This window comes from Schistocerca serialis, chromosome 1 (assembly GCF_023864345.2).
Source record: "Schistocerca serialis cubense isolate TAMUIC-IGC-003099 chromosome 1, iqSchSeri2.2, whole genome shotgun sequence".
Taxonomy (NCBI): domain Eukaryota; kingdom Metazoa; phylum Arthropoda; class Insecta; order Orthoptera; family Acrididae; genus Schistocerca; species Schistocerca serialis.
In genome coordinates, this window is record NC_064638.1 from 800117968 (window position 1) to 800144088 (window position 26121).

At 37.6% G+C, this 26121-nt stretch overlaps 1 protein-coding gene across 1 annotated transcript in view; it reads left to right on the plus strand.

The window, feature by feature from the left end:
- Nucleotides 1-81: 81 nt before the first annotated feature.
- Nucleotides 82-26121, plus strand: part of LOC126483916 (protein wings apart-like) — a 104587-nt gene continuing 78547 nt past the window's right edge. Inside the window, exons 1-2 of the mRNA XM_050107192.1 lie at nucleotides 82-743; nucleotides 16820-17012. Of these exons, the coding sequence (XP_049963149.1) occupies nucleotides 16829-17012 (184 nt within the window). The 5' untranslated portion in view covers nucleotides 82-743; nucleotides 16820-16828. The remainder of the gene's footprint in view (nucleotides 744-16819; nucleotides 17013-26121) is intronic.

The following is a 26121-nucleotide window of genomic DNA, read 5'->3' on the forward strand; positions in this document are numbered from 1 at the left end:
ATGAAATACCAAGACATCGTTTGTAAACATCAGGATTGTATGTCGCCCGCGATCGATGGGCCGAGGCAGAGACTGCGAAACCGAAGATGCGGTAGTCGAGCGGTATAGTTAAGCGTGTGTATGTATTTTTTTGTTTGTGTTCTTGCAAATATCCTCCTAAAGAAAGATATGTGGGAAGTTTATGTTGTCCGAGCGTGACGATGTTTCCCCTATGTGCGGATGACGAACACTCATGTAACTGGAGAGGCAGACAGTTTGTGATGCTCACATATTAACTTACGTGAACATGGCGACCTGCAGAAGGTGTTTTGTATTTGTGTCAGCGAGTGTTTATTGCGTGCAGGAGATGTTATAACGTTTTCTGGAACCATATCAGTTTTCACAAGTTGTGTATTGAATTCGTGGTGTTGTGCCGTAGACCAAGTGATTTTATAGTAACATCAGAACCTGCGTAGCACAAGTTCTACCTTGAGATTCAAATTTCAGCTTTCCCGTTTAAAACAGTATGTGTACAAAATGTGACGCATTCGGGTCTGCGGTGTAACAGTGCGTGTTTTGATTGGACCTGTTGCAAACCATTTGTAGTATAGTAGACTTCAGTGGATGCGAGTGTGACAAGAAGCTATAGCCCATGTTTGCTTATCAGAAAGATGCAAGCTTTTCTGTTGGCGGTACAGTGGAAATACAACGGTCATGTGTAATTAATATGTGATTGAGTTCAGTGCTCTGCGTCAGTTAGCAAGGTGAGAAGTAATTAAAACTGCACAGCAAGTAAATACTAGTGTAAAATATGAGTTTGTTCGTTCCGTTTTTATATGACAGTTTCTCAAGTATAATAGTTCATTGATATAGATGTTGCAACGAACGTATATTAGGAAAAAGCCGTAGGCTTATGAATTAAAGAGGATTCATGTAAGACATCTGATTGCTATCGTACGTCCCGAACAATTTGTTGATAGAACATTTGTTTCCGATTCGTTATGGTTGTACCGGAATCAGTAGAGTTTCACAATATCAAAGAAACACAACTAGAAGTCGTGAAAATTTTATAGGGCATTTGTGTTTAATTATATTCATACATTAAACGTTTTACGCTCGACAGGAGAGTTTAACACTCAGTCCCACATAATTTTCACTTACATTCCTGTAATTGGGAAGATCCATGTAAGTCTACTGCTTGAAGGGCAACATTATTTTTCTAATCTGTCAAATGTAAACCTTATTATATACAGCCATCCAAACTAAATTATTTCAGCCAGCACATTTGCGTATTTCGCTATGACAAAAACATCAAAAAAAGATTGGGGTGTCATTGCAGTCACAAGAGGCAACAAAATAGAGAATGACCTAAAATTCTAAATCCTCTGTGCACTTTTCAGCCAAGAGTTGCAGGTTAGATTTATACTGAAAAAGAAATCATTGTAAGTAGATATTCATTTGTACTGGATTTTGAATCGATTATTGGTTAAATAGCTAGTGCAAAGAATGGAAGTTATAATTACATCGTAATTATGCAAAATGTGCTTGACATAGACCAGTCAGTCAATCATAATAATCTGTAGATCCTCTCAAGAAGAGCCTTCAGGGATGTGGAATGGGATCTGGGAGTACGCATTAGGAGTGATTTAAAATGGAATGATCATATAATGTTGATCGTCGGTAAAGCAGATGCCAGACTGAGATTCATTGGAAGAATCCTAAGGAAATGCAATCCGAAAACAAAGGAAGTAGGTTACAGTACGCTTGTTCGCCCACTGCTTGAATACTGCTCAGCAGTGTGGGATCCGTACCAGATAGGGTTGATAGAAGAGATAGAGAAGATCCAACGGAGAGCAGCGCGCTTCGTTACAGGATCATTTAGTAATCGCGAAAGCGTTACGGAGATGATAGATAAACTCCAGTGGAAGACTCTGCAGGAGAGACGCTCAGTAGCTCGGTACGGGCTTTTATTGAAGTTTCGAGAACATACCTTCACCGAAGAGTCAAGCAGTATATTGCTCCCTCCTACGTATATCTCGCGAAGAGACCATGAGGATAAAACCAGAGAGATTAGAGCCCACACAGAGGCATACCGACAGTCCTTCTTTCCACGAACAATACGAGACTGGAATAGAAGGGAGAACCGATAGAGGTACTGAAGGTACCCTCCGCCACACACCGTCAGGTGGCTTGCGGAGTATGGACGTAGATGTAGATGTAGATGAGTAAAAAATGCACATAAACGAAACACAAGGAACTCGTGTAAAATTGATCTGTAGACACTATTAACAATAATCTGATGCTATAGTGCATCATAGTAGTCCATTCATTTTCATAAGAGATGTTCACTTGATTATCATGAAAATTTTCATTGAAAATAGTTCTGTTTACAATGCACTGCTGCTAGTAATAATGCAGTTTTAAAATGAACAGATCTACTTCACATGAATCTGACAAGAATTTTCAGTCTTTAAATCTAAATAGCTCTAGTTATATAAGCTGTAAAAGGGGAGCATATTTTGGAGTTGCTGTAGAATTTGTTGAGATTCCCAATTTCATGCTTTAGCCTGTGATGGGTTAGAGTTTGCACCAAACTTTCCTCTGAACCTTAGACAAGAAGTCTACTTGAAAATTATTTTTTGCATTTAGAAATAAATATACACATAATTGCGTGTAAGAATTCCAAGATATTTAAAAGCTATCAAAGATAGCTCTCTGCTGCTGAATAAGTATTTCATATACTTTTGGGTGCGTTGCTTCTGGAGATAATTTCTTAAGGCAGTGGCCAGTGAACATTTATAACACCCTCATCTTTGTCAACACAATTAGAGATACTTTTTATGGCAACAATATTCGTACAGGTTTCTCGTTTCAGCTTGTTACCTAGCCTTAGAGTATACAGTGCCTCATTCAGTACATAGCGATCAGTGTCTGTACCTTTCTTGGTTTCATCTTGGTATCTAGCCTTACTCGAAAGTACATAGTGCCTCCTTCAGTGTATGGATATCAATATGTAGGCCTACTTATGGTAATAGTACATTTTTCTTGCTTGTTTGCTATTGCTCTTTGTGGATATCAAGACTAAAGTTAGTTACCCTGAAGGTTCATGTTGTTGTCATAATTAGATGTAGTCATTTGTTAGTCCTAGTGTTTATGTGTGTGTGTGGGGGGGGGGGAGGTGAATGAGGGAGAGGAAGGACGACAGGCGGGAGGTGATGTTTTCAGTCAAGTTATAAAATGCAGTCTATTTTTGCTGCCTAGGCTAGCTGTTGAAGTAGTTTTGACAGGTTGACAATTTTTTTCTGTGTAGGCCTACATGTCTTTTCCCTGCGAAACCTCAAAAATGAATAGAAGAAATGATGTAATTTTTTTTTTCAGACTCTCCCTTTTCAGCGTTACTGGGTACACTTTGATTTGTCTCCCACATTCTTTCTTTTTATTCTTCATCGTTGTCCAGCAATTTTTACTTGGAAATATTAAGCCAGTTTACATCTGCATTTAATTTTATTTATTACAGTAAGTTCAGGTGTCACGATGAAAGTTTTATTTAAGAAGTTAATAATGACTGACTGTCACAATTCCAGCAGATTCTGCATTGATTAATTGTTTATGAGTTGGTATTACTTTTTGTTTTTTCCCCCCTTGTCATTTCATGCCATAAGCAAAGTGAAACAAAGAGAGAAAATATGTTAAAATGTCTTTCAACTCTACTGTATTATTAATAGAACCAAATACTGATCGAAAATGGTACACATTGGTTTCACTGATAACTTTGAATACGGTTTTGCTTGAAAACGTTCATTGGTTAAAATAAAACTAATCTCACTCTATGAGTTGATTTTCTAAGCTACAAATGATAATCTCTAACTCTAACTGCTTCTGTCCTACAGTCATTGTTACACTTCCATCTTTGTTGCTCTTTACAGATGCTAAATATTATTCATCAAAATTAATTAATTTACATAACTGACCTTGAAGTAGGCCAAGAAATATGTTGGCTAACATCATAAACCTATCAGTTTTGTGTCCAAATCCAGGCATATTAGGCACAGCTTAAACAATAACCAAGCAGGTCTACAGTTGGTTCACAGCAGTTGTAAGTCTCAGGCACACAAAGACACACAATTTGCAATTTCAAACTATTAAAAATTACCCCCTGAAACCAGCATATGGTGTGACTCAATGGGTAAGTAACAGAACAGGAATCAAATGTTTGGCGCAGAATCCCCAGTTGATCCCAAGATTTTTGTTTGTCACTTATTGTCTTTTTCACCTCTGGAAATGGTTTGTTAATGTGAAAAATGCAAAGTTGCACAATGTCCTACAGTCCACATTTGACTGGCTGGATAGATTGAATCAAAGCTTGGAGGAAGGCAATAGTGTACCACCTCCAGTTTAACACTTATGTTTAGTGGAGGAGTGTGATGTTCAAACCAATGTATCAGTTTGGGTTTTTGCTGAAAACTGGCATTAATGGTCATATGATAAATGAAATACTAGATACAATAATTCTTAGGGTTCCAGGTAGATAGGAAGTCACTACATGGAAATACTAATGAAGCCACACTATCAAAGCATCCGATACAATCTGTCAGCTTTGATCTGTGGTGTCATCAAGATGACTGACACTGCCATTTTGCCCACTAACAGTATGATGACCATGACTTCACACATCAGAGATGCAAACAGACAATAAAAAAAGAAAGTAAGTTTAATTGAAAAATGACATCAACCTAACAGGATAATTGCAGAGATTAGCTATTATTGAAAACCTAACCTGACTGAAACAACTAGAATAAACTCCATAGTACCCCGCAATGGCAATAAATCATTATAACATTTTACATACAGTACAAAAATTACATTAATGAACTGTTAATGCGACCCATTCCTCGCAAACCCTTGCTCCCTAAACCACCACCATCCACGTACCAACTAACAAAAAACCCAGTGCTTGTTGCTGTAACATTGTCCTTTGCATCAGAAGATGACCTGCTGGTAAATGTCCTGGTCATATCCAGTGCTAATAACAAACAAAAAACGAAATTAAATCTTAGCCATGTGCAGCAAACTGAATAATAATTCCAGAGCCAAAAACAAATCTGTAGCCATTAACTGCTGACCCTGAAATAATTCACTAACAGATCCCCATGTGAGTTCAGTGACTCACTAACATCATTTAAAATTAAATTTGAAACCTTAACACTCAATGCTAGAGCACTACCACATAGTCCAAAACATCCTCTGCTAATACAATACATTTTAGATACAGCCCACTATCATGAGATCACATAACACAGTACGGTTACATCATGGGTCAAAGCCAGTGACCAGTACATGTTTCAGTTGACCCCATGAAACACCTTTGTTCATTATGATTTGAACTTCCAAATAACTCTTGCAATGAGGATGCTGTATTATTTTGCATACTTTCACTGCATTATGCTACTGAATTATCTTCTGAGGCGTTGTTGGTAAAGTGAATAAAGTATTTAGTTAGAGGGGGGTGGGGGGAATAACAAGCAGTAAGAATACTATGTAAAATACATCAAACATCTTGCAGGGCCCTTTCAAAGTTCTTTATATTCTTAACTCAATTCCAAGTACATTTATTCCTTAATGGTACCCATCTACATATTAATAGTAAAATCGTGCTTTCTGCAGATGGTGCAGTTATCTATAATGAAATATTATCAAAAAGAAGCTGCATAAATATACAGTCATATCTTGATAAGATTTCAACATGGTGCAGAGATTGGTAACTTGCTCCAAATGTTCAGAAATGTAAAATTTTGCACTTTACAAGACAAAAAAAATGTATTATCCCATGACTATAATACCAATGAGTCACTGTTGGAAACAGCCAACTTGTACCAATACCTGGGTGTAACACTTCATAGGGATATGAAATGGAATGATCACATAGGTTCAGTCATGGGTAAAGCAGGCAGTCGACTTCAGTTTACTGCTAGAATACTGGATAAGTGGAATCAGTCTTCAAAGGAGATCGCTTGCAAATCACTCATGCGACTGGTGATACAATATTGCTCAAGTGTGTGGTACCTGTACCAGGTAGGACTAACATGGTATTATTGAACTTATACAGAGAAGGGCAGCACAAATGGCCACAGGTTTGTTTGACCTGTGGGAAAGAGTCACAGAGATACTGGAGTAACCGAACTGGAAGACTCTTGAAGATAGACGCAAACCATCATGAGAAAGTATGTTAACAAAGTTTTGAGAACTAGCTTTAAATGATTACTCTAGGAATATACTGCAAACTCCTACATATCACTTGCATAGGGAACGTGAGGATAAGATTAGAATAATTACTGCAGGCTCAGAGAAATTCAATCAATCATTCTTCTCATGCTTCACAGTGAATGGAACAGGAAGAAACCCTAATAACTGTTACAATGGAATGTACTCTCTTGTCATGCAACTCACGGTAGTTTGCGGAGTATAGCTGTTGCTGTAGATCTGTACTGTGTTAGCACTGCAGCCTAACTGGGCTGAAGCAATGTATTTAACCAGGACAGTGTTTTCATTAATCAGTAATACATTTTGAGCTGTTATTAATGGTTCACATTTGAACATTCTCTGTCTTTGCTGCTACTAAGCACAGTTGCTAGAGAACAGGTTAAGCTTGGCGCAAAGGGGAAACATGTTTCAGATTACCTTGGTTTTATTGCTTTTTCTTTCATTGTTGTATTCTTGTTATTTGTACCTTAGCATGCAGTGCATATACACTTAATAGTTATTTTAGTGCTTGTAATTTGCTCTGTTATTTTCTATATTGTTCCTGTAGACTGATGAAATTGCTAGATAATTATACTGTTCATTAATTTATCTTTGTGTAGTCTTCTTCATTTCTTATTATTATAGCCAGTTACAAGTAATGTATTTCCTCTATTTCATTGTAAGTTATCAGATTAGATTATATTAGATTCACTTTCATTCCAATTGATCCGTAGTAAGGAGGTCCTCCAGGATGTAGAACATGTCAGAAAACAATAATACATGACAAATATTTACAACTCAAACAAATAAGCTAATGTACCATTCCACAGGTCCCAAGCGGAATGATTGTCATTTTTTAATGAATGCTATATGAAAGAATCATTTTACAAATACTAATGCACTGAATTTAAAATAAAAAAGTTTTTTTAAATTTATTTATAAGGTAATAAACATGTAATACAACTACTATAATACTTACTTACAATGAACACATTACTGCACTGAAATGGTGCAGAAGTTAGATTGTACTTGCGCGCGCGCGCACACACACACACACACACACACACACACACACACACACACACACACACACACACTTATTTACAACGAACACGTTGTTGTTGTTGTTGTTGTGGTCTTCAGTCCTGAGACTGGTTTGATGCAGCTCTCCATGCTACTCTATCCTGTGCAAGCTTCTTCATCTCCCAGTACTTACTGCAACCTACATCCTTCTGAATCTGCTTAATGTATTCATCTCTTGGTCTCCCTACTCGATTTTTACCCTCCACGCTGCCCTCCCATGCTAAATTTGTGATCCCTTGATGCCTCAGAACATGCCCTACCAACCGGTCCCTTCTTCGTGTCAAGATGTGCCACAAACTCCTCCCCTATTCTGTTCAGTATCTCCTCATTAGTTACATGATCAATCCATCTAATCTTCAGCATTCTTCTGTAGCACCACATTTGGAAAGCTTCTATTATCTTCTTGTCCAAACTATTTATCGTCCATGTTTAACTTCCATACATGGCTACACTCCGTACAAATACTTTCAGGAACGACTTCCTGACACTTAAATCTATACTCGATGTTAATAAATTTCTCTTTTTCAGAAACACTTTCCTTGCCCTTGCCAGTCTACATTTTATATCCTCTCTACTTCGACCATCATCAGTTATTGCCGGCTGCGGTGGTCTAGCGGTTCTAGGCGCGCAGTCCGGAACCGCGCGACTGCTACGGTCGCAGGTTCGAATCCTGCCTCGGGCATGGCTGTGTGTGATGTCCTTAGGTTAGTTAGGTTTAAGTAGTTCTAAGTTCTAGGGGACTGATGACCACAGATATTAAGTCCCATAGTGCTCAGAGCCATTTGAACCAGCCATCATCAGTTATTTTGCTCCCCAAATAGCAAAACTCATTTACTACTTTAAGCATCTCATTTCCTAATCTAATTCCCTCAGCATCACCCGACTTAATTTGACTGCATTCCATTATCCTTATTTTGCTTTTGTTGATGTTCATCTTATATCTTCCTTTCAAGACACTGTCCATTCCGTTCAACTGCTCTTCCAAGTCCTTTGCTGTCTCTGACAGAATTACTGCACTGAAATTGTGCAGAAATTATATTGTACTTATATATATACAAATCAGTTGGTTCTACTGAGAAATTCATCAATGGAGTAGAAGGAGTTGGCCACTAATAAATCCTTCAGGCTTCTCTTAAACTGAATTTCATTGGTTGTTAAGCTTTTTATGGCTACTGGCAATTTATTGCAAAGTGTGTTCCTGAATGATGCACACCTTTTTGTACAAGACTAAGTCTCTTTATAGTACTAATTCACACACTGGCATTGTGTTGAAAGTATTGAAATAGTCTGTATCAGAAAACTGAACAGCTGTCAATACACATGGGATATGAAAACTCAAGTTTTAGTCCCAAAACGTCATTGGGCTTCATACATATGTACAGAAGGAAAGGAACAAAGATACCCATGATCTTGAACTGAACTGTATACAAAGTGTAGAGTGGAGGTCAGTCATGTTGAACTTAGTAGTTACTGTTGGCTGGGGGTAAGGTGCATTAGGCTAGCCCTTATTTTTTCAACATTCTAAATGTTCAGCACCCAGTCTCTTATTTTGTTCAAATCATCAAAAATGGTCTCTGTGAAATTTTAGCTCAAACAAACAAGTGTTATGCAACTCCCAGCAACCCTGCACATACACACACACACACAAAATAATTCATTTTTAGTTGATTCATTTGAAGTAAGTCTTCCTAAATTTAAGTAACATTTGATCTTTATTAAAAGTTGTTGTTGTTGTTTGATAAATTTATTTTATGACAACTTATTATTTCTGTAATGTCATGTGCTTAGTTTCCTTATTTTATAACCAACGGTCAGCTTGGCTTTCATGAGAAATATTTTTCTGTTGTAGTTTCAAATAATTTGTGTTACTGGTATGAAGTGACTTCTATGATGTGCTCCTCCTAGCCTTAAAAGGGCATTGTTTTAGTCTTGTAGTTCATCACACAAGTTAAGAAATCAGTTTTATGTCTCTCTTGTTGACTGCTTATTGAATCAAATCATTGGAGTCAGACTACCTCGAATCAGCAAATTTCAAATGTTTGCTTTCACAATATAAAAGCCATAAAGTCTACAACAAATCTAAGTACAGCTTCAGTGATTCAATAAATTTGCTTTCTTTGGTAAAAAAAAGCACAAACTCCTTCTAAGAGGAATGGCCATGGGATTGATAAATTATCAAACTCTGTAATGATTGGAAACATTTATACAAACATTTGAGTTTAACTGCAGCCAAGGAAAGAGAAAGAGGGATTGTGGACCACCTCTGTGACATAGCTCATTTTCGTGCTTTGGAACACTGAAAGAAACAGAATATTAGTATTTTCTAATGTTTCAATGCAAATTAGGGCAATCCACCACTGTGATTGCTTTAGATAAAAATTAAAACACAGGGAAGAACACTCACTGAATTGTACTCAAATGAAATCTGCCAGGGGAGGAAAAAAAACTGAAGAATTGAAACAAAATAATACAATTCATCAGCTTGGTGCATGAAAAACAGGTTGTTTAATCTTAACAGTTGTCAAGGGTTAGTGGTACAGTGCAATTCACAGGTCTTGAAAAGGTTGAGAGATACAATAATAGCAACTTTTTAAGTCAGGGAGCAATTGCTAGGAGTTACTGAAATCTTAATATCTTCAGATGAACACAAAGTCATAGCTGTTTATCAAACAGTGGGAAAGTGAAGTATAAGTGACAAAATACAGGTACTTTTTTGTGATATGAACACTAAGCAACACAGGTCATCTAAATGGCATTGGTCATGGGAATTTGATCATTATCTGCTATACATCTCGAGCTATCACCACATTTTGTAATTAATTTTCAGGAACTAATCCAAACACGATTCTTTCCAAAAGGTTTAAAGAAACACACCTAGGCAAGACACGGCAGTAATGTTTACATGACTAGTAGCAGTATAGTGTGTGATTTACCAAGCTTGTAGTTTATGAACACTACCTTTCCACTCAGCAACTGTGAGAAGATTTCTAAGAACTGTTATAGTTAACTTGTGGCATTCTGAAGACTCGGATATTGTGTGCTGGGAGCTGTCAGTTACATTAGGTGAGTAACAAAGGAAATTTTCATGTTGAAGATACATCTCTTTCAAGTTCAGTTTCAGTTATCTCGTGGAGGGGGGGGACTACTCTTTAAGAAGAATCTGTATTTTACTTCCTCAAATATACATGCTAGCTTTATGCCTGCATCATAAATAAAATACGTTATCAAGATTTCATATTCATTGATTACTCAATTAATAAATTACAGAATATTGATCTGGAAGTCAGTAAGGTTGCTGTGAAATGGTCTTCCAACCATCTCTCGTACATATATTTCCTGTGTTTATTAATCTGTCCTCATTTGATGACAGTCTAAATAAAATAGGGGGAATTTGGTGCAAGTTATGCTGCAAGTAGGTGAAGGGGTAATGCAGGAGTAGGTTTAATAATGAATAAAAAATAGGAGTGCGGGTAAGCTACTACAAACAGCATAGTGAACACATTATTGTGGCCAAGATAGACACGAAGCCCATGCCTACTACAGTAGTACAAGTTTATATGCCAACTAGCTCTGCAGATGATGAAGAAATTGATGAAATATATGATGAGATAAAAGAAATTATTCAGTTAGTCAAGGGAGACAAAAATTTAATAGTCATGGGTGACTTGAATCCGAGAGTAGGAAAAGGGAGAGAAGGAAACATAGTAGGTGAATATGGATTGCGGGTAAGAAACGAAAGAGGAAGCCATGTGGTAGAATTTTGCACAGAGCATAACTTAATCATAGCTAACACTTGGTGCAAGAATCATAAAAGAAGGTTGTATACATGGAAGAGTCCTGGAGATACTAGAAGGTATCAGATAGATTATATAATGGTAATACAGAGATTTAGGAACCGGGTTTTAAATTGTAAGACATTTCCAGGGGCAGATGTGGACTCTGACCACAATCTATTGGTTATGAACTGTAGATTAAAACTGAAGAAACTGCAAAAAGGTGGGAATTTAAGGAGATGGGAACTGGATAAACTGAAAGAACCAGAGGTTGTACAGAGTTTCAGGGAGAGCATAAGGGAATAATTGACGGGAATGGGGGAAAGAAATACAGTAGAAGAAGAGTGGGTAGCTCTGAGGGATGAAGTAGTGAAGGCAGCAGAGGATCAAGTAGGTAAAAAGACAAGGGATAGTAGAAATCCTTGGGTAACAGAAGAGATACTGAATTTAATTGATGAAAGGAGAAAATATAAAAATGCAGTAAATGAAGCAGGCAAAAAGGAATACAAACGTCTCAAAAATGAAATCGACAAGATGTGCAAAATGGCTAAGCAGGGATGGCTAGAGGACAAATGTAAGGATGTAGAGGCTTATCTCACTAGGGGCAAGATAGATACTGCCTACAGGAAAATTAAAGAGTCCTTTGAAGAAACGAGAGCCACTTGTATGAATATCAAGAGCTCAGATGGAAACCCAGTTCTAAGCAAAGAAGGGAACGCAGAAAAGTGGAAGGAGTATATAGAGGGTCTATACGAGGGCGATGTTCTTGAGGACAATATTATGGAAATGGAAGAGGATGTAGATGAAGATGAAATGGGAGATATAATACTGCGTGGAGAGTTTGACAGAGCACTGAAAGACATGAGTCGAAACAAGGCCCCGTGAGTAGACAACATTCCATTAGAACTACTTACAGCCTTGGGGGAGCCAATCCTGACAAAACTCTACCATCTGGTGAGCAAGATGTATGAGACAAGCGAAATACACTCAGACTTCAAGAAGAATATAATAATTCCAATGCCAAAGAAAGCAGATGTGAAAATTACCGAACTATCAGTTTAATAAGTCACAGCTGCAAAATACTAACACGAATTCTTTACAGACGGGTGGAAAAACTGGTAGAAGCCGACCTCGGGGAAGATCAGTTTAGATTCCATAGAAATGTTGGAACACGCGAGGCAATACTGACCTTCGACTTATCTTAGAAGAAAGATTAAGGAAAGGCAAACCTACGTTTCTCGCATTTGTAGACTTAGAGAAAGGTTTTGTCAACGTTGACTGGAATACTCTCTTCTAAATTCTGAAGGTGGCAGGGGTAAAATACCGGGAGCGAAAGGCTATTTACAATTTGTACAGAAACCAAATGGCAGTTATGAGAGTCGAGGGGCATGAAAGGGAAGCAGTGGTTGGGAAGGGAGTGAGACAGGGTTGTAACCTATCCCCGATGTTATTCAATCTGTATATTGAGCAAGCAGTAAAGGAAACAAAAGAAAAATTCGGAGTAGGTATTAAAATCCTTGGAGAAGAAATAAAAACTTGGAGGTTTGCCGATGACATTGTAATTCTGTCAGAGACAGCAAAGGACTTGGAAGAGCAGTTGAACGGAATGGACAGTGTCTTGAAAGGAGGATATAAGATGAACATCAACAAAAGCAAAACGAGGATAATGGAATGTAGTCGAATTAAATCGGGTGATGCTGAGGGAATTAGATTAGGAAATGAGACATTTAAAGTAGTAAAGGAGTTTTGCTATTTCGGGAGCAAAATAACTGATGATGGTTGAAGTAGAGAGGATATAAAATGTAGACTGGCAATGGCAAGGAAAGCGTTTCTGAAGAAGAGAAATTTGTTAACATCGAGTACAGATTTAAGAGTCAGGAAGTCGTTTATGAAAGTATTTGTATGGAGTGTAGCCATGTATGGAAGTGAAACGTGGGCAATAAATAGTTTAGACAAGAAGAGAATAGAAGCGCTTGAAATGTGGTGCTTCAGAAGAATGCTGAAGATTAGATGGGTAGATCACATAACTAATGAGGAGGTATTGAATAGAATTGGGGAGGAGTGGAGTTTGTGGCACAGCTTGACAAGAAGAAGGGACCGGTTGGTTGGACATGCTTTGTGGCATCAGGGGATCACAAATTTAGCATTGGAGGGTAGCGTGGAGGGTAAAAATCGTAGAGGGAAACCAAGAGTTGAATACACGAAGCAGATTCAGAAGGATGTAGGTTTCAGTAAGTACTGGGAGATGAAGAAGCTTGCACAGGATAGAGTAGCATGGAAAGCTGCATCAGACCAGTCTCTCAGGACTGAAGACCACAACAACAACAGGTGAAGACGAATAAGAGGAAGAAGGAAAAAGTCAACTAGAAAGGTTCAGCCAATATTAAAGACATATTTTTTCCTTTACAAACATTGATTCTCATATTTTGTAAATGTTGGTGCACGAACTTCATATTGAAGATTTTCAGTCACCACTGGTTGTTTAGGCAAATGCCTTTCAGCATCAAAGAATGCTTCTGATTACATGAATTGAATTGAAAAAGTTTAGAAGAGAGTTCTGTGGAATAAGAGATTTCAAATTTGTCCAAGATAACAAGATCATTCTCACAAAAGATGAAGCTGAAGAACAATATGTTTTACTGGTCATTGTTGGAGACTAAAAAATACCCAACTTCTACGAAGTCCCTTCGTAGTGTGTGTGTGTGTGTGTGTGTGTGTGGGGGGGGGGGGGGGGGGAGGTTGAGCATGCTTCTGGTTAACAAAAGCTGTGTACACTATTAAAGAAAACACACAAACCCAAAAATTTCTCTTAGAATAAAACAGGAGAATGGGTTAATCAGTACGTGTGTTATTTTCAAACTTCATGGTGTTTTAGGAATATCTAGCAGTTGTCCAATTGAGGAGACATTTTGCACAGACTGACTTTTTGTTGACTGCTGTGTGGGAAAAGCAAAATTTTACCTTTAAGAAAATTACATTGGTGTTGAGGTGATCCTGTTGTGCTTATTTTCCTTTAGGACCTAGTTTATGCAGTATTTCAAATGAGGTTTAATTTGGAAAGAGCCACATACAGTGTGTGGGCTGTATTTTTTATTGAAGTTCCAACTATGTATACTGTCAAGACCACAAAAGTTCTTAAGAATGTGATCAACTCCTACATGCTGTGAGAGACTGTTTTGGAGTCATAGCTGTGGCAGCTACATAAAAAATAGTTATAAGTGATCCTGTCTCTCTGGTCGGTAGTGATTGGCTGAAAACATCAGGAAATTGCATTATGTCTGTTACTGTTATTAGAAGAAAAAGCTTGCTTAAAGGTTGAATGTTGAATTTATCATAATTCTGCAACTTGTCTATACACATAACACATGTGAAAGGAACTACCGTGTGTTACTTGTATCAGACCATAGCTTTTTACCTAGTAGTACTCACTGTAACAAAGACACAATCCTTAATGGATTTATCTTGGAATCATACTACAGTCATGAATTGACACTCAGTCTCTGCAAACTATTGTGGAAAGCATTGCAGAGGATGCTTCCAATTGTGCTAATTATTGGGGCTTTTTACCATTCCATTCATTTGAAGTATGGGAAGGATGATTACTAAAACACCTCTGGTGAACTGTAATTTGTCTAATCTTGTCTTTGTACTCTGTGTGGGAGTGATACATGGATGATTGTTGTGTATACCTAGATTCATAACTTAGAGCAGGTTCTTGAAACTTACTAAGTAGACTTTCATGGTGTCATAGCAGTAGTCTAGGACGAGTCTCACAAGTGTTTTGTAAGCAATCTTCTTTGTAAACTGCTTGCATTTTCTCCAGTATACTACCAAAGATGGAAGTCTGCCTCCTTCCTTTACCTATGACTGAGTCCATGTGATTGTTCCATTTCATATCCCTACAAATTGTTGCAACCTGGTATTTATATCAGTTGATAGATTGTCACTGTGACTCATTAATATTGTAGTCACATGTAACTATATGGTTGTTTTTTTTGTGTGTGTGTGGGGGGGGGGGGGGGGGGGGGGAGGAGGAGTGCATAATTTTACATATCTGAATATTTAAAGCAAGTTGCAGTCTTTGCAATGCTTTGAAATTGTATCAAGATCTAACTGGACACTAGAGCACCCCTTCTCAGACATTACTTTATTATAAATAATTGTATCTTTTGTGAAAAAGTCTGAAGTTATTGTTAATATAGTTTTCCAGGTTGTTGTTATACAACATTAACAACAGTGGTCCTAACTCACTTTCCTATCACACACCTGTAGTTACTTCTACATCTGTTGCTGGCTCTCCATCTAAAGTAACATGTTGTATGCTACCTATACAGGGAGCGAAAGGCTATTTACAATTTGTACAGAAACCAGATAGCAGTTATAAGAGTCGAGGGGCATGAAAGGGAAGCAGTGGTTGGGAAGGGAGTGAGACAGGGTTGTAGCCTCTCCCCGATGTTATTCAATCTGTATATTGAGCAAGCAGTAAAGGAAACAAAAGAAAAATTCGGAGTAGGTATTAAAATTCATGGAGAAGAAGTAAAAACTTTGAGGTTCGCCGATGACATTGTAATTCTGTCAGAGACAGCAAAGGACGTGGAAGAGCAGTTGAACGGAATGGACAGTGTCTTGAAAGGAGGATATAAGATGAACATCAACAAAAGCAAAACGAGGATAATGGAATGTAGTCAAATTAAATCGGGTGATGCTGAGGGGATTAGATTAGGAAATGAGACACTTAAAGTAGTAAAGGAGTTTTGCTATTTAGGGAGAAAAATAACTGAGGATGGTCGAAGTAGAGAGGATATAAAATGTAGACTGGCAATGGCAAGGAAATCGTTTCTGAAGAAGAGAAATTTGTTAACATCGAGTATAGATTTAAGTGTCAGGAAGTCGTTTCTGAAAGTATTTGTATGGAGTGTAACCATGTATGGAAGTGAAACATGGACGATAACCAGTTTGGACAAGAAGAGAATAGAAGCTTTCGAAATGTGGTGCTACAGAAGAATGCTGAAGATAAGGTGGGTAGATCACGTAACTAATGAGGAGGTATTGAATAGGATTGGGGAGAAGAGAAGTTTGTGGCACAACTTGACTAGAAGAAGGGATCGGTTGGTAGGACATGTTTTGAGGCATCAAGGGATCACAAATTTAGCATTGGAGGGCAGCGTGGAGGGTAAAAATCGTAGAGGGAGACCAAGAGATGAATACACTAAACAGATTCAGAAGGATGTCACATCATTGAAATTATTACTGTCTGATTTACTCTTTAAACTGGATGTCAAACTGTAGACATAGTGTTGTACACAGTGATCGAAAACATGATTCTAAAACTTTCCAAAAATCTTCATATCTCTGTTACATCTTTTTCTCCACTTTAAACATACGGTAGCTTTCTGAAACAATTCTTAATCCATAGTCACAATTCCAGTATCCTATGTGCTCTGCACTTAATTCTACAGCATTTGTATCTCTTCTTGAAATTTTAAGTAATTCTGAATAATTTAATAGTATGTAGCCTATGTTCATTTCTGCTTTGACAGTAAGTAAAAACAGGCAGTTGTAATAATAGTTACTGTAAAGACTACATTCATTAAAAAATAATGGCCTTTAAAAACGCAGTAAATTTTCTTGAAATAAGTGAAAGGGCAATTAAAAATGTAGATTGACATGTGTTTCCAGCTTGAAAAATAATAGTTTTTGCAGTGTCATTTTATGAATATATAAATATCTTTTTTTTGTTGCAGCCGTTATAAATGCCAAGCAACATGTCCCGTGGGTACTACAAATTAAATAGTCGCAAGCCCTCTCAGGGCAGTTTGCAGTTTGACAAACTTTTTCATGAGAATAGTAATCGTCCCTCAGCTGCAAAAAGTGCAGGTACTATTGGCCGTTGGGGAGTAATCTCATGCACGTCACTACGAAGCACCAACATAATAGGTGAGCAAAGCATTCTTTTGTATCATTATACACTGTGATTAACTTTGTATTCCCGTTCTGCTTGATCTGAATTATTTAGAATGTTTGTGTACAGAAAAATGTTAGAAATTCATTAAATAGTTAAGTAAGTTCTATTTAAAAGTTGGTATACTGTCTTGGTTGGTGACATTTGCTTGAGAATGTGACACCAGTAATTGAAGCATGGGCCAGTCAATACTTTTTGGTCATGTTGCATGCATGTAGAAGTAAATGCAGAACTTTTTCCAGAGTTCACTTTCTCCTCCTAAGCATGACAAACTTCAGATTTTCCTGAAGCCAAAATCACTACCAGCTGATGGCATAATCAAGTGTGATGTGTGTCGTATGAACTCACCTGAAATAGCTCCCACTGAAGGTATGGAAAGTTCAGAGTTTATACCAGGTTGGCATTTAGTAAACATCACACACGTAATATGATTTAAGGACTGGTTTTGCAAATGTGAAATATTCCAAGAAGCCATGTTGTTTCTCATTCATACAGTGGTCGCTTTAGATTTGCTAAATGTGAGATGAATGACCAGACAAATAAAATGAAGTTATCAACTAGAATTTTGTTTGCTGCATCATTATGCTGCTGTTTGTAGGTCAGTTCTAGGAGTTATTTTTTATTACCTCAAGAAATATGAGGCAGTTATTGTCTTCCACCAAATTCAGAGTATGAGTCACCTTTACCATTACCTAAAATCCAGTTACATGCAACATGTAAAAAAACACACACACACACACACACAGTTTTTCTAGACCTGTTTTAACGTGATATGAAGATGCACCCTCCCAATTATAGAATAAATAAGATAACTCTTTTCTTCTTGTGGTAAAATCTTAAGCTTTTGGGATAATATACGTGATGCATGGATTCGGTTGATGAGATGCTTAGAATGAGATCTTCCTATTCGTATTTTGACAGTATCCTTTGAAAGTGATTTCCTACTCTTACTTCATTCCAAAGTCTGTTACAGCCTAAGAGTCAATCTAGTGAAATCACTGGTCCAAAGTTTTCTGTTAGTGCGGGTATCAAAGTGAAACTTGTAGACTACATTGCTGTCAGCATTTGACTTTTAACTGTTGCATTGTGGCTCTTGGGCTATGCAGGTCTTAATAAAACTCTACATTTGGAAGTCCAAGGTTTATTCTGTGCTTTCACCATAGATTTGGATTCAGTTTTGATCTGCAGGTTCACTAATAACTGTTTGAGTGAGCCAGTACTCAAGTCAGAGAAAAGCAAAATCAGAATTCCTCTAGTGACTCACTCTTCTCACTATATTTTCACTCATCCCATAGTTGCCACTTAAAACTGGGGCAGATGAGTGAAAAGTGTTTCAGAGCATCCTCATGTGTGGCAAACAGTATCTAAAGGTAAACTCAGCAGTGGTGACTTACATAGTGGTCAGAACTATTGCCCAAAAGTGAATCTACAGAATATTACCATCTTAATCTTATTCTTGCTTCTTAATGTGTAATAAATTTTAGTGGTAAATTGGCATCCAAAATATTTTTTGGAGTGGGTCTACTCAAGACTGAGTTATTGAGAGAAGCTAATAATTTATTAACTGGATCATGTAATTTAATAGTTGGAGTCCTGTTGAGGGCATAAACATTTGGAGAGATGTGAAAACCTAGATGTTGCTGACATGAGTGGGTTGCAGAAAGGAAAACAAATAATTTTAGTGGACAGTTACGTGGATTGGCTTCAGTGATGGGTTACTTGTAATTTTATGTCTGAAAGTACAAATTCATTCAGCATTTTAGTATTGAGCACTTCATGGACAGACCTCAAAGCAGTCAAAATAGTAATCTTGTTTAGATCCCACTGTGTGTATTAACACACACACATAATGATGGATGAGTCTTGCTCGGAGGGGGGAGAGAATGGGTGTCAAGTCTGAGTCTAGTAAAAGTATCTGTTCTGTAATACACAGTAACAGAGCATTTAAAAATCCTTTCAGAGGCTTTTTAATAATTCAAAGAACCATTGCTTCAGTTAAAATAGTGGTCTTCACACACAGAATAAGTTGTAAAAACCTCACAAGAATCGTCAAACCAGTAAAATGCTTGGAGTGACACAACAGATACAAGCTTTATTCACCCTTCCCTTGCAGTCTGCAGGCAGACGAAGAAAGCTCAACATACCCAGAAGGGTGAAGAAACAAGGTGCAGGAAAAAATCAAATACCAGGAAAGGTGAGTCCAAACAGATAATAACCTATCAGCCTTACGTGGTGAATCAAATGAGAGAACCACGAAGTGCTTCTAAAAATCTTCCAGTTGGTGTAGGTAGACTCCTATAAGCATAAGGAAAAGTGAAATACAAATACAAGATAAGGCAGCTAAGACTGGCCACTCAAAATATATCCGGAACCAATAAATGTATCTAGGTTTTGTTTCTTTTCCGAGTTAAAGCAGACAGTGTGGTGAATTATGTGGCACACACAATTAATTTTGAATGTTTATAGCTGCTGAATTAGGACACGAACTTTTTTTTCTTCTAAAATGAAAGTATGTACTTTTCTCTGGAAAGAACCTCTGGAGGGAACTTAAACAACAAAACATGTGGAACTTGATCACATAGTAACAAGATAACAGCACTGCAAATCGCGGTCCCTTCATCAAGAGAAGAGGTCTCACCAATGTCCACTGTACTGCACCAGACATAAGCAAACATGTAACTGAGGTGTGATTCACGGATTTAGTATTATGATGTTCATATCAAGTGCACAAAATTAAGCATTCATTGATCAATGCTATAAAACAGTTCCAGACTGACAGTACTATATGTTGAATTTCATCTGGACATATTGAAGCAAATGTCTGGGTTCTGTGGCATCCCATGTGTACGAAAGTCATGTGTTTCCTTGCAGACCTAGTTTTTATTTTCCTCACACTTAAAAGTCCAGAGATGTTAAGCCTGGTGAATATGCAGGCCATTTTGTGTTTCCTGAATGAACAATCCAATGATCTCCAAATCTGCTTTCAAGAATGTCTGCAGTTATCTCTGTCAAATTGGCAGGGCATCCTTCTTGTTGGTACCACAAGGATTACCTTATATGCAATAGGATTTCTTCCAACAACTCTGCTGGCACATCTCGTAGGAACTATTGATAGTTGTGCTTAGAGCTACAGCAGTAAAACAGGGACCAGTGATATGATTCTTGAGAGACTTGCATCACTTGTTGACAGACCACTTGTTATTCAGTTACTTCTCGCAGCCATTGTAGATTTCCAACTGACAAGTAGTGCATATTTGAAGACTGATTTGTCCATGGTTTGTAAACAGTGTTTCATTATCAAAAATATGTCCAAATAAAAAAAAAACACATCACTTAACAGTTTTCATATACACCATCTGGAGAACTGTAATGGATTTTTGAAAATGAGGGCATCTGCTAATTGCACACACATTCAACCTGCTGTGGTTTGCGTTTTACCACTGCTTAAATGTTATTTGCAGTCTCTCAGCAGTTGCTACTCTGTTTCATTCACATATTTTGTTCTTCACACTTTCAGTTTCTGAAATTTTTTTTTATAATGTTTGCAAAGACAGATCATGATGGCTCGGCACAATCAGGATACCTTTCAGCTTACGACTGCACCACTGCTATAAAATTTTGGCATCATGGTACCATGAACAAATATCATATCCATTTGTTTTGACTATTGTACAGATAGCTTCACTAGCAAGTTGCCGGATTGCTGTAACTGCAGGTAACAGACTAATTGACTTGAAACACACAGATGACATGCAAACCGTGCCTGAGTTTCTGAGTTACATATTTACTAATGTTTGGTACAGTAGGGCAGATAATTGTGGGACCTCTTCTCTTTATAGCATGGCAGTGGTTTACAACAATGTTATCTTGTCACTGTTTGAATAAATTCCACACATGTTATGTTGCTGAAGTCATCTTTCAATGCTCTTTTAACTGCCACAAAGTACACTGGTGTCCAAAATCAAAGCAACAAACTACTGTTTCCCCGTTCTGTGTCTAATTCACAATATAATACACAAACTGTCAACAGATGTCAATATGATGATGTTCTGCACAGAAGATGGCATTCTAGTCAATGGACAATCATGCAAGTGATGATGTCGGGACACCTATAGAACAGGGTAGTGTTTGCCAGATGTCCCAAATCCACAGTTGCTGTGTATTCAGTCACAGACGGTGCAGCATGGCACAGAAAAGACGCCCGACTCTCTGCGGTGAAGGGCCATAGGAAGAATGGAAATAGGACAGTCGCAAACTGATGTGGTCCAATGGCTTAATGAAAATTGTTCTGTTTTTTGGATGTAGTGACATTTTATAGAGACCGAAGCTGTATCCTAAAGGCCAGTACAGGGCTGACCACGTGTAACATCACAAAGTGAGGACTGTTCTTTGCCCATAAGTGCATGATGGTTCCACCCTAGTACTGCAAGGCAACTGGCATCTGAGCATAGAATCTACTGGATGTGTTGTATTGAGGCAGATGGGGTACAGAAGGCTCCGACAGAGTGGCCTTTATTGTCAGATACCTGCTGTATGTCTATCATCAGAGATGTGTCTTCACAGAAGGGAATGTCTAGAGTGGAGTCATTAATATACCACATGGACGGTCGAACAGTGAGCCAATGTTCTTTTCACAGATGAGTCCCAGTTTAATCTGGAGAGTGGTTCTCGATGGATTCACATCTGAAGGAACACGATTTCGGGTCCAAACATTGTAGAAAGAGACTGGTATTGAGGAGGTGTGGGCAGGGATTATGTTGACAACTCGCAGCACCTCTTCATAAAATTGTACGGATGAATCGGCAAGGTTTAACTGCTGTCACGTATTGTGATGAGATCTTCGGACCTCATTCAGTTGTCATGAGGTACTGATGGATGATAATGCTCGACCTCATAGAGCATGGGTGGTTGATGTTTCCACGTATATGGAAGGTGCTGCACCCATGGCTTGACCCTCTTGCCGTCCCAATTTGAATCTCATACAGCATGTGTGGGATGCACTAGAGAGATGGGTTCCATCACATCAGCATCCACTGCGAGCAGTTCTGCAAGAAGAATGGTCGTTTTTACCTCAATATGGGACTGATGACTTCATTCACAGTATGCCCCATCGTGTCAATCCTGTATTGCTGCCAGAGGTGATCACTACCCTTTCTGAGCACTTCAACCAGTTGTCAGAATTTGTGTACACACCCGTTAAGTTGGGAAAAAAATGAACAACATTTTTGTCTACTGTTACGCATGTTGCAGTTGCTTACATTTTGTATTCTTTAAATTGTTTCTACTTTACTATCACATGTTTATACTGTTTTATGGCAAAATGAACACAACCTTGCAAAATTACCATTGCTTTAATTTTGGACACCAGCGTGTATAGTTAAACTTTTGAAAAGAAACAAATTTGGATACATAATTCGTCAGCTATAAGCATTAAAAATTACTTTGCGTACATCCTAAAATTAACCGTATTTTCCACTATTACTAAATGAAAACTGAGCTTTGATGTACGTACAGGCTGATCTTTATTTGATACCTAAACTTGTATAGTCACTTATTGCCAAAGTGACACTTACTGCAGTGAAACTTGAGTGATTCGTGATATAGAGGATTGGATCTGAAATCCTGGGTACTGCAAAGATACTTGCAAGGCATGAGATCAGAAACTGTCGATGCTGCTGTGACAAGGGATTACGCTGTACACCGGAAAATAAAACCATTATGTACTGTGCCAAATGTTGTGTGTGCAGTTGTGTAAATGACATCTCTCTCCTCCTCATTCCTTCCAGATTCAAGCCTTCAAGCACTTGTTACATATATTGTGTCATGCATATGCTCTCTCTTTTTATAACAAAAAGAGTCTTGAAGATCTCCATTTTTCTGTGACATGCAGCATAACACTCTTCCATTCTACTCTGTGCCGATCTAATGTATGTGCTGCTAATCTGTTGGTGCATGGTAGATCTCAGTCACATTACAGTTTTTTTTTTTCCTCCATCGTCTTTCAAATAAATACACCCAATGAATCACATCTGAAAATGATATTAAAGTTTGTAAATTATATTAGTCCTGTAGATTTCATCTAAAACACACATTAATGCTAGGCTTTGTTCCCCCTCTAAGAAAGTTGGGGTATTTAATGTATGCTACAGAGGTTGATGATAGCAGAACTTATTCGCCTGCACAGTATTTTATTCTTAAGAAAATTACTTGTTGTTGCTTTTCTGTGCCAATAATCCTATTAGTAGGGCTTTTCGTTTAGAAATATAAACAACTAATTCAATCTGTGTCATGTATTTGAAGTACCAATGATACAATCTTTTGTGTTCCATTCGGTAAGCGCTGAATTAAATTTAGCCCTGGCTTTGTAAAAGGTTATTGGGAAAAAATCATATTCCAATATGTTAAAGACTTATTGCTATGTCTAATGACTGCAGTCAGTATATGGTACTCTGACACACTTGAATTACAATTCCAGAAATACATGTCTGTGAATAAAATAGGAAATTTGTATTGTTTCCGTATCAGAATTAGACTATATCGTGATAAGATCAATCATACCTCACCCATCACCTCATTAAAAGAGCACACTGACTGTTTTGAAGTACTGTAAATCATGTAGAACTGTTTCTAGCCAGTCATGTGCCCTTCCACTTATGAAAGGAATCATCTTAGTGAAGTAATGTGTATGTGCTGGTCAGTTATATGGAATCAGCACAGTAAAGTGGGTTGGAGGGCAGATGGTGACAGAATGGTAAACAGGAGCTATCTTGTTTGGATATTCCCAAGACCAACTGTGAACTAAGTTGCCCATGTTGGACATCAATGTGGACTGTCCAACATGTCTACAAGGAATGGTGCACTGTTCACTAATGAAGGATATGGGGTGCAGTGGACTCTTGGGGCTGCATATCACGTTAATGTCCATTGCTCTACACTGAAACAGCTCTTCTTCATTGGACCAAACAAAACAGAAACTGGGCATTAGCTGACTGGAGGCGATTAGCGTCATTTTGAGAAGTTGTGGTATAGACTCTTTTCAAATAATGGAAGGTGCTCACTGGTGCTTTGAGGCATTTAACCTGCAGTGTGTGCAGGAAGTAGTGCAGCCAGAGGTGGTTTTGTGATGTTCTGGAGGTAGTTTTCCCAGCATGACTTCAGCCCACGAATTTCAGGTTATTGTGTACATCAACCAGAGTGTTTACTTCAACATTTTTTGTGACCAAGTGTTACCCTTTCGTGTGCACCTTCATTAGGCATATGTTGTGGTGCTCCCACCTTCCAAGGTGACAACAGCCATGTTCATAGGGATGCCCACATAAATTTCTGGTTTGACAAACTGTCAAATGAACTATTGCACCTTGACTGGCTGGCTAAATCACCTGACTTTAACCCCATGAAAAATTACTGGAACTATTTGGAACTGTGTGTGAATTGTTGCACTGCAGGTTAAATGCCTCATAGCACCACTGGTGCAGTGAACACCTTCCAACATTTGGTAGCTTTACAGCTTCTAATGCCTTCATCTGAATATGGCACATGTGAATAAACTAGTGGACTGCCTTTCTCATTGAATTGGGGCTAGAGCTGGTGTTACACAGCATTAGCATGATTTCTCTGGAAAGTAACAAATTTTTTTGTTCAGTGTGCATATCATTTATTGTTCTGTTACTTCTTTAAAATCAGATGTTTTGAGATATGCCCATAATTCAGTGATGCTGGAAAATAAATTTAATGTAATTTTATGTTTTTTTTTTTTCCTTTATTACAGTGTACCAACTTTGGTTGTATTTCTTTACTATAGAGACATAAATTACATTTCGGAGGATTATAAAAAACTGGATTCTGCAATAATAGTACATCATGCTTGTCATTCAGTTTCTCTTCCTATATTAAAATGCTAAGCTTAGTGCCAGTTGCTTTGTTCATGTTTGTGTAGTAATTACAACAAAAATAGATTTATAAACTTATGTTAGGCTTACTGAAAAATGAATGTATTTAAGGGCAATTTCTTTTTCTTTGTGATTCTGACAAAGCTGACTTGTTGTGGTGACTATTAAAAGGCTTTCTTTGATTTAGTTCAGAATTGGAAAACCTTCTGAACTTTTCATGCTAATTGGGGTGATAGAAGTGTGGTCTTTTCCGAATTTACTTTTCTGACCTGAAAGCTATTCTGGTAACAGGAGTTGGAAGTTTTTATTAATCTTGCCTTTTGGGTTCTTGTGGTGATATTTCCATAGAAACTTTTGTTTCTTGACACACGCATTTCTTTATTTCTAACAGATACATCAAATACAAATTTTTGTAGAATTTTGATTATGAAATACTTTCATAAAGCTCTTCATCCATATTTCACCTCCTTATGGATTGAATTTCCATAAACACTGAAACATGTATTTTTTTAATTTGTAACTGAGAAGTAAAATACCAATTTTTATAGGTGTAGCTTTAAAAATGCTTTGGTAGTTCTTTAATTATGATTTATTTTCAAAAAACTTTCACCCAGTTTCCAAATTTCCAAAAATGCTGAAAATCGTATTCTTTTATTTCTGACCAAGAAACCAAATACTAATTTTTCTAGTTCTAGCTCCAAAATTGCCTTAATAGTGACATTTTCAAAAAAACTTTTCTTCCAGTATTTCACCCTATTAGGTGTGGAATTTTGAAAAATCCCTCCTTAAAGGATTCCATACTGTTTAGGATCAACACCATTGCCAAATATAAAGTTTCTCTCCTTACTAGTCTGGGCTGGGCGATGCCGAGTCACAGAATCAGTCAGGACATTTCCTTTTATATATGGGGATTTACTCCAAGAACTGCAATCAGTTCTACACTTCGAAAGATTTGGGGGGGGGGGGGGGGCGGTAGAACACAATTTCTTAACATGGAAAAATATTATTTTTTCCGATGTCCTTATTTCTCTGGAAATCTACGAACTTTTTCTCTTGATTGATATACATTCTCCATTTTACTTTGTACTGTTTGGACAAGAGCTTCATTTACTTTCTGGAAGATGACTGGCAAAAGCAGTGGTTGACAAAGATGTGATCCAGTGTGTCTGTTCCACTCACTTGGCGTACATCCACT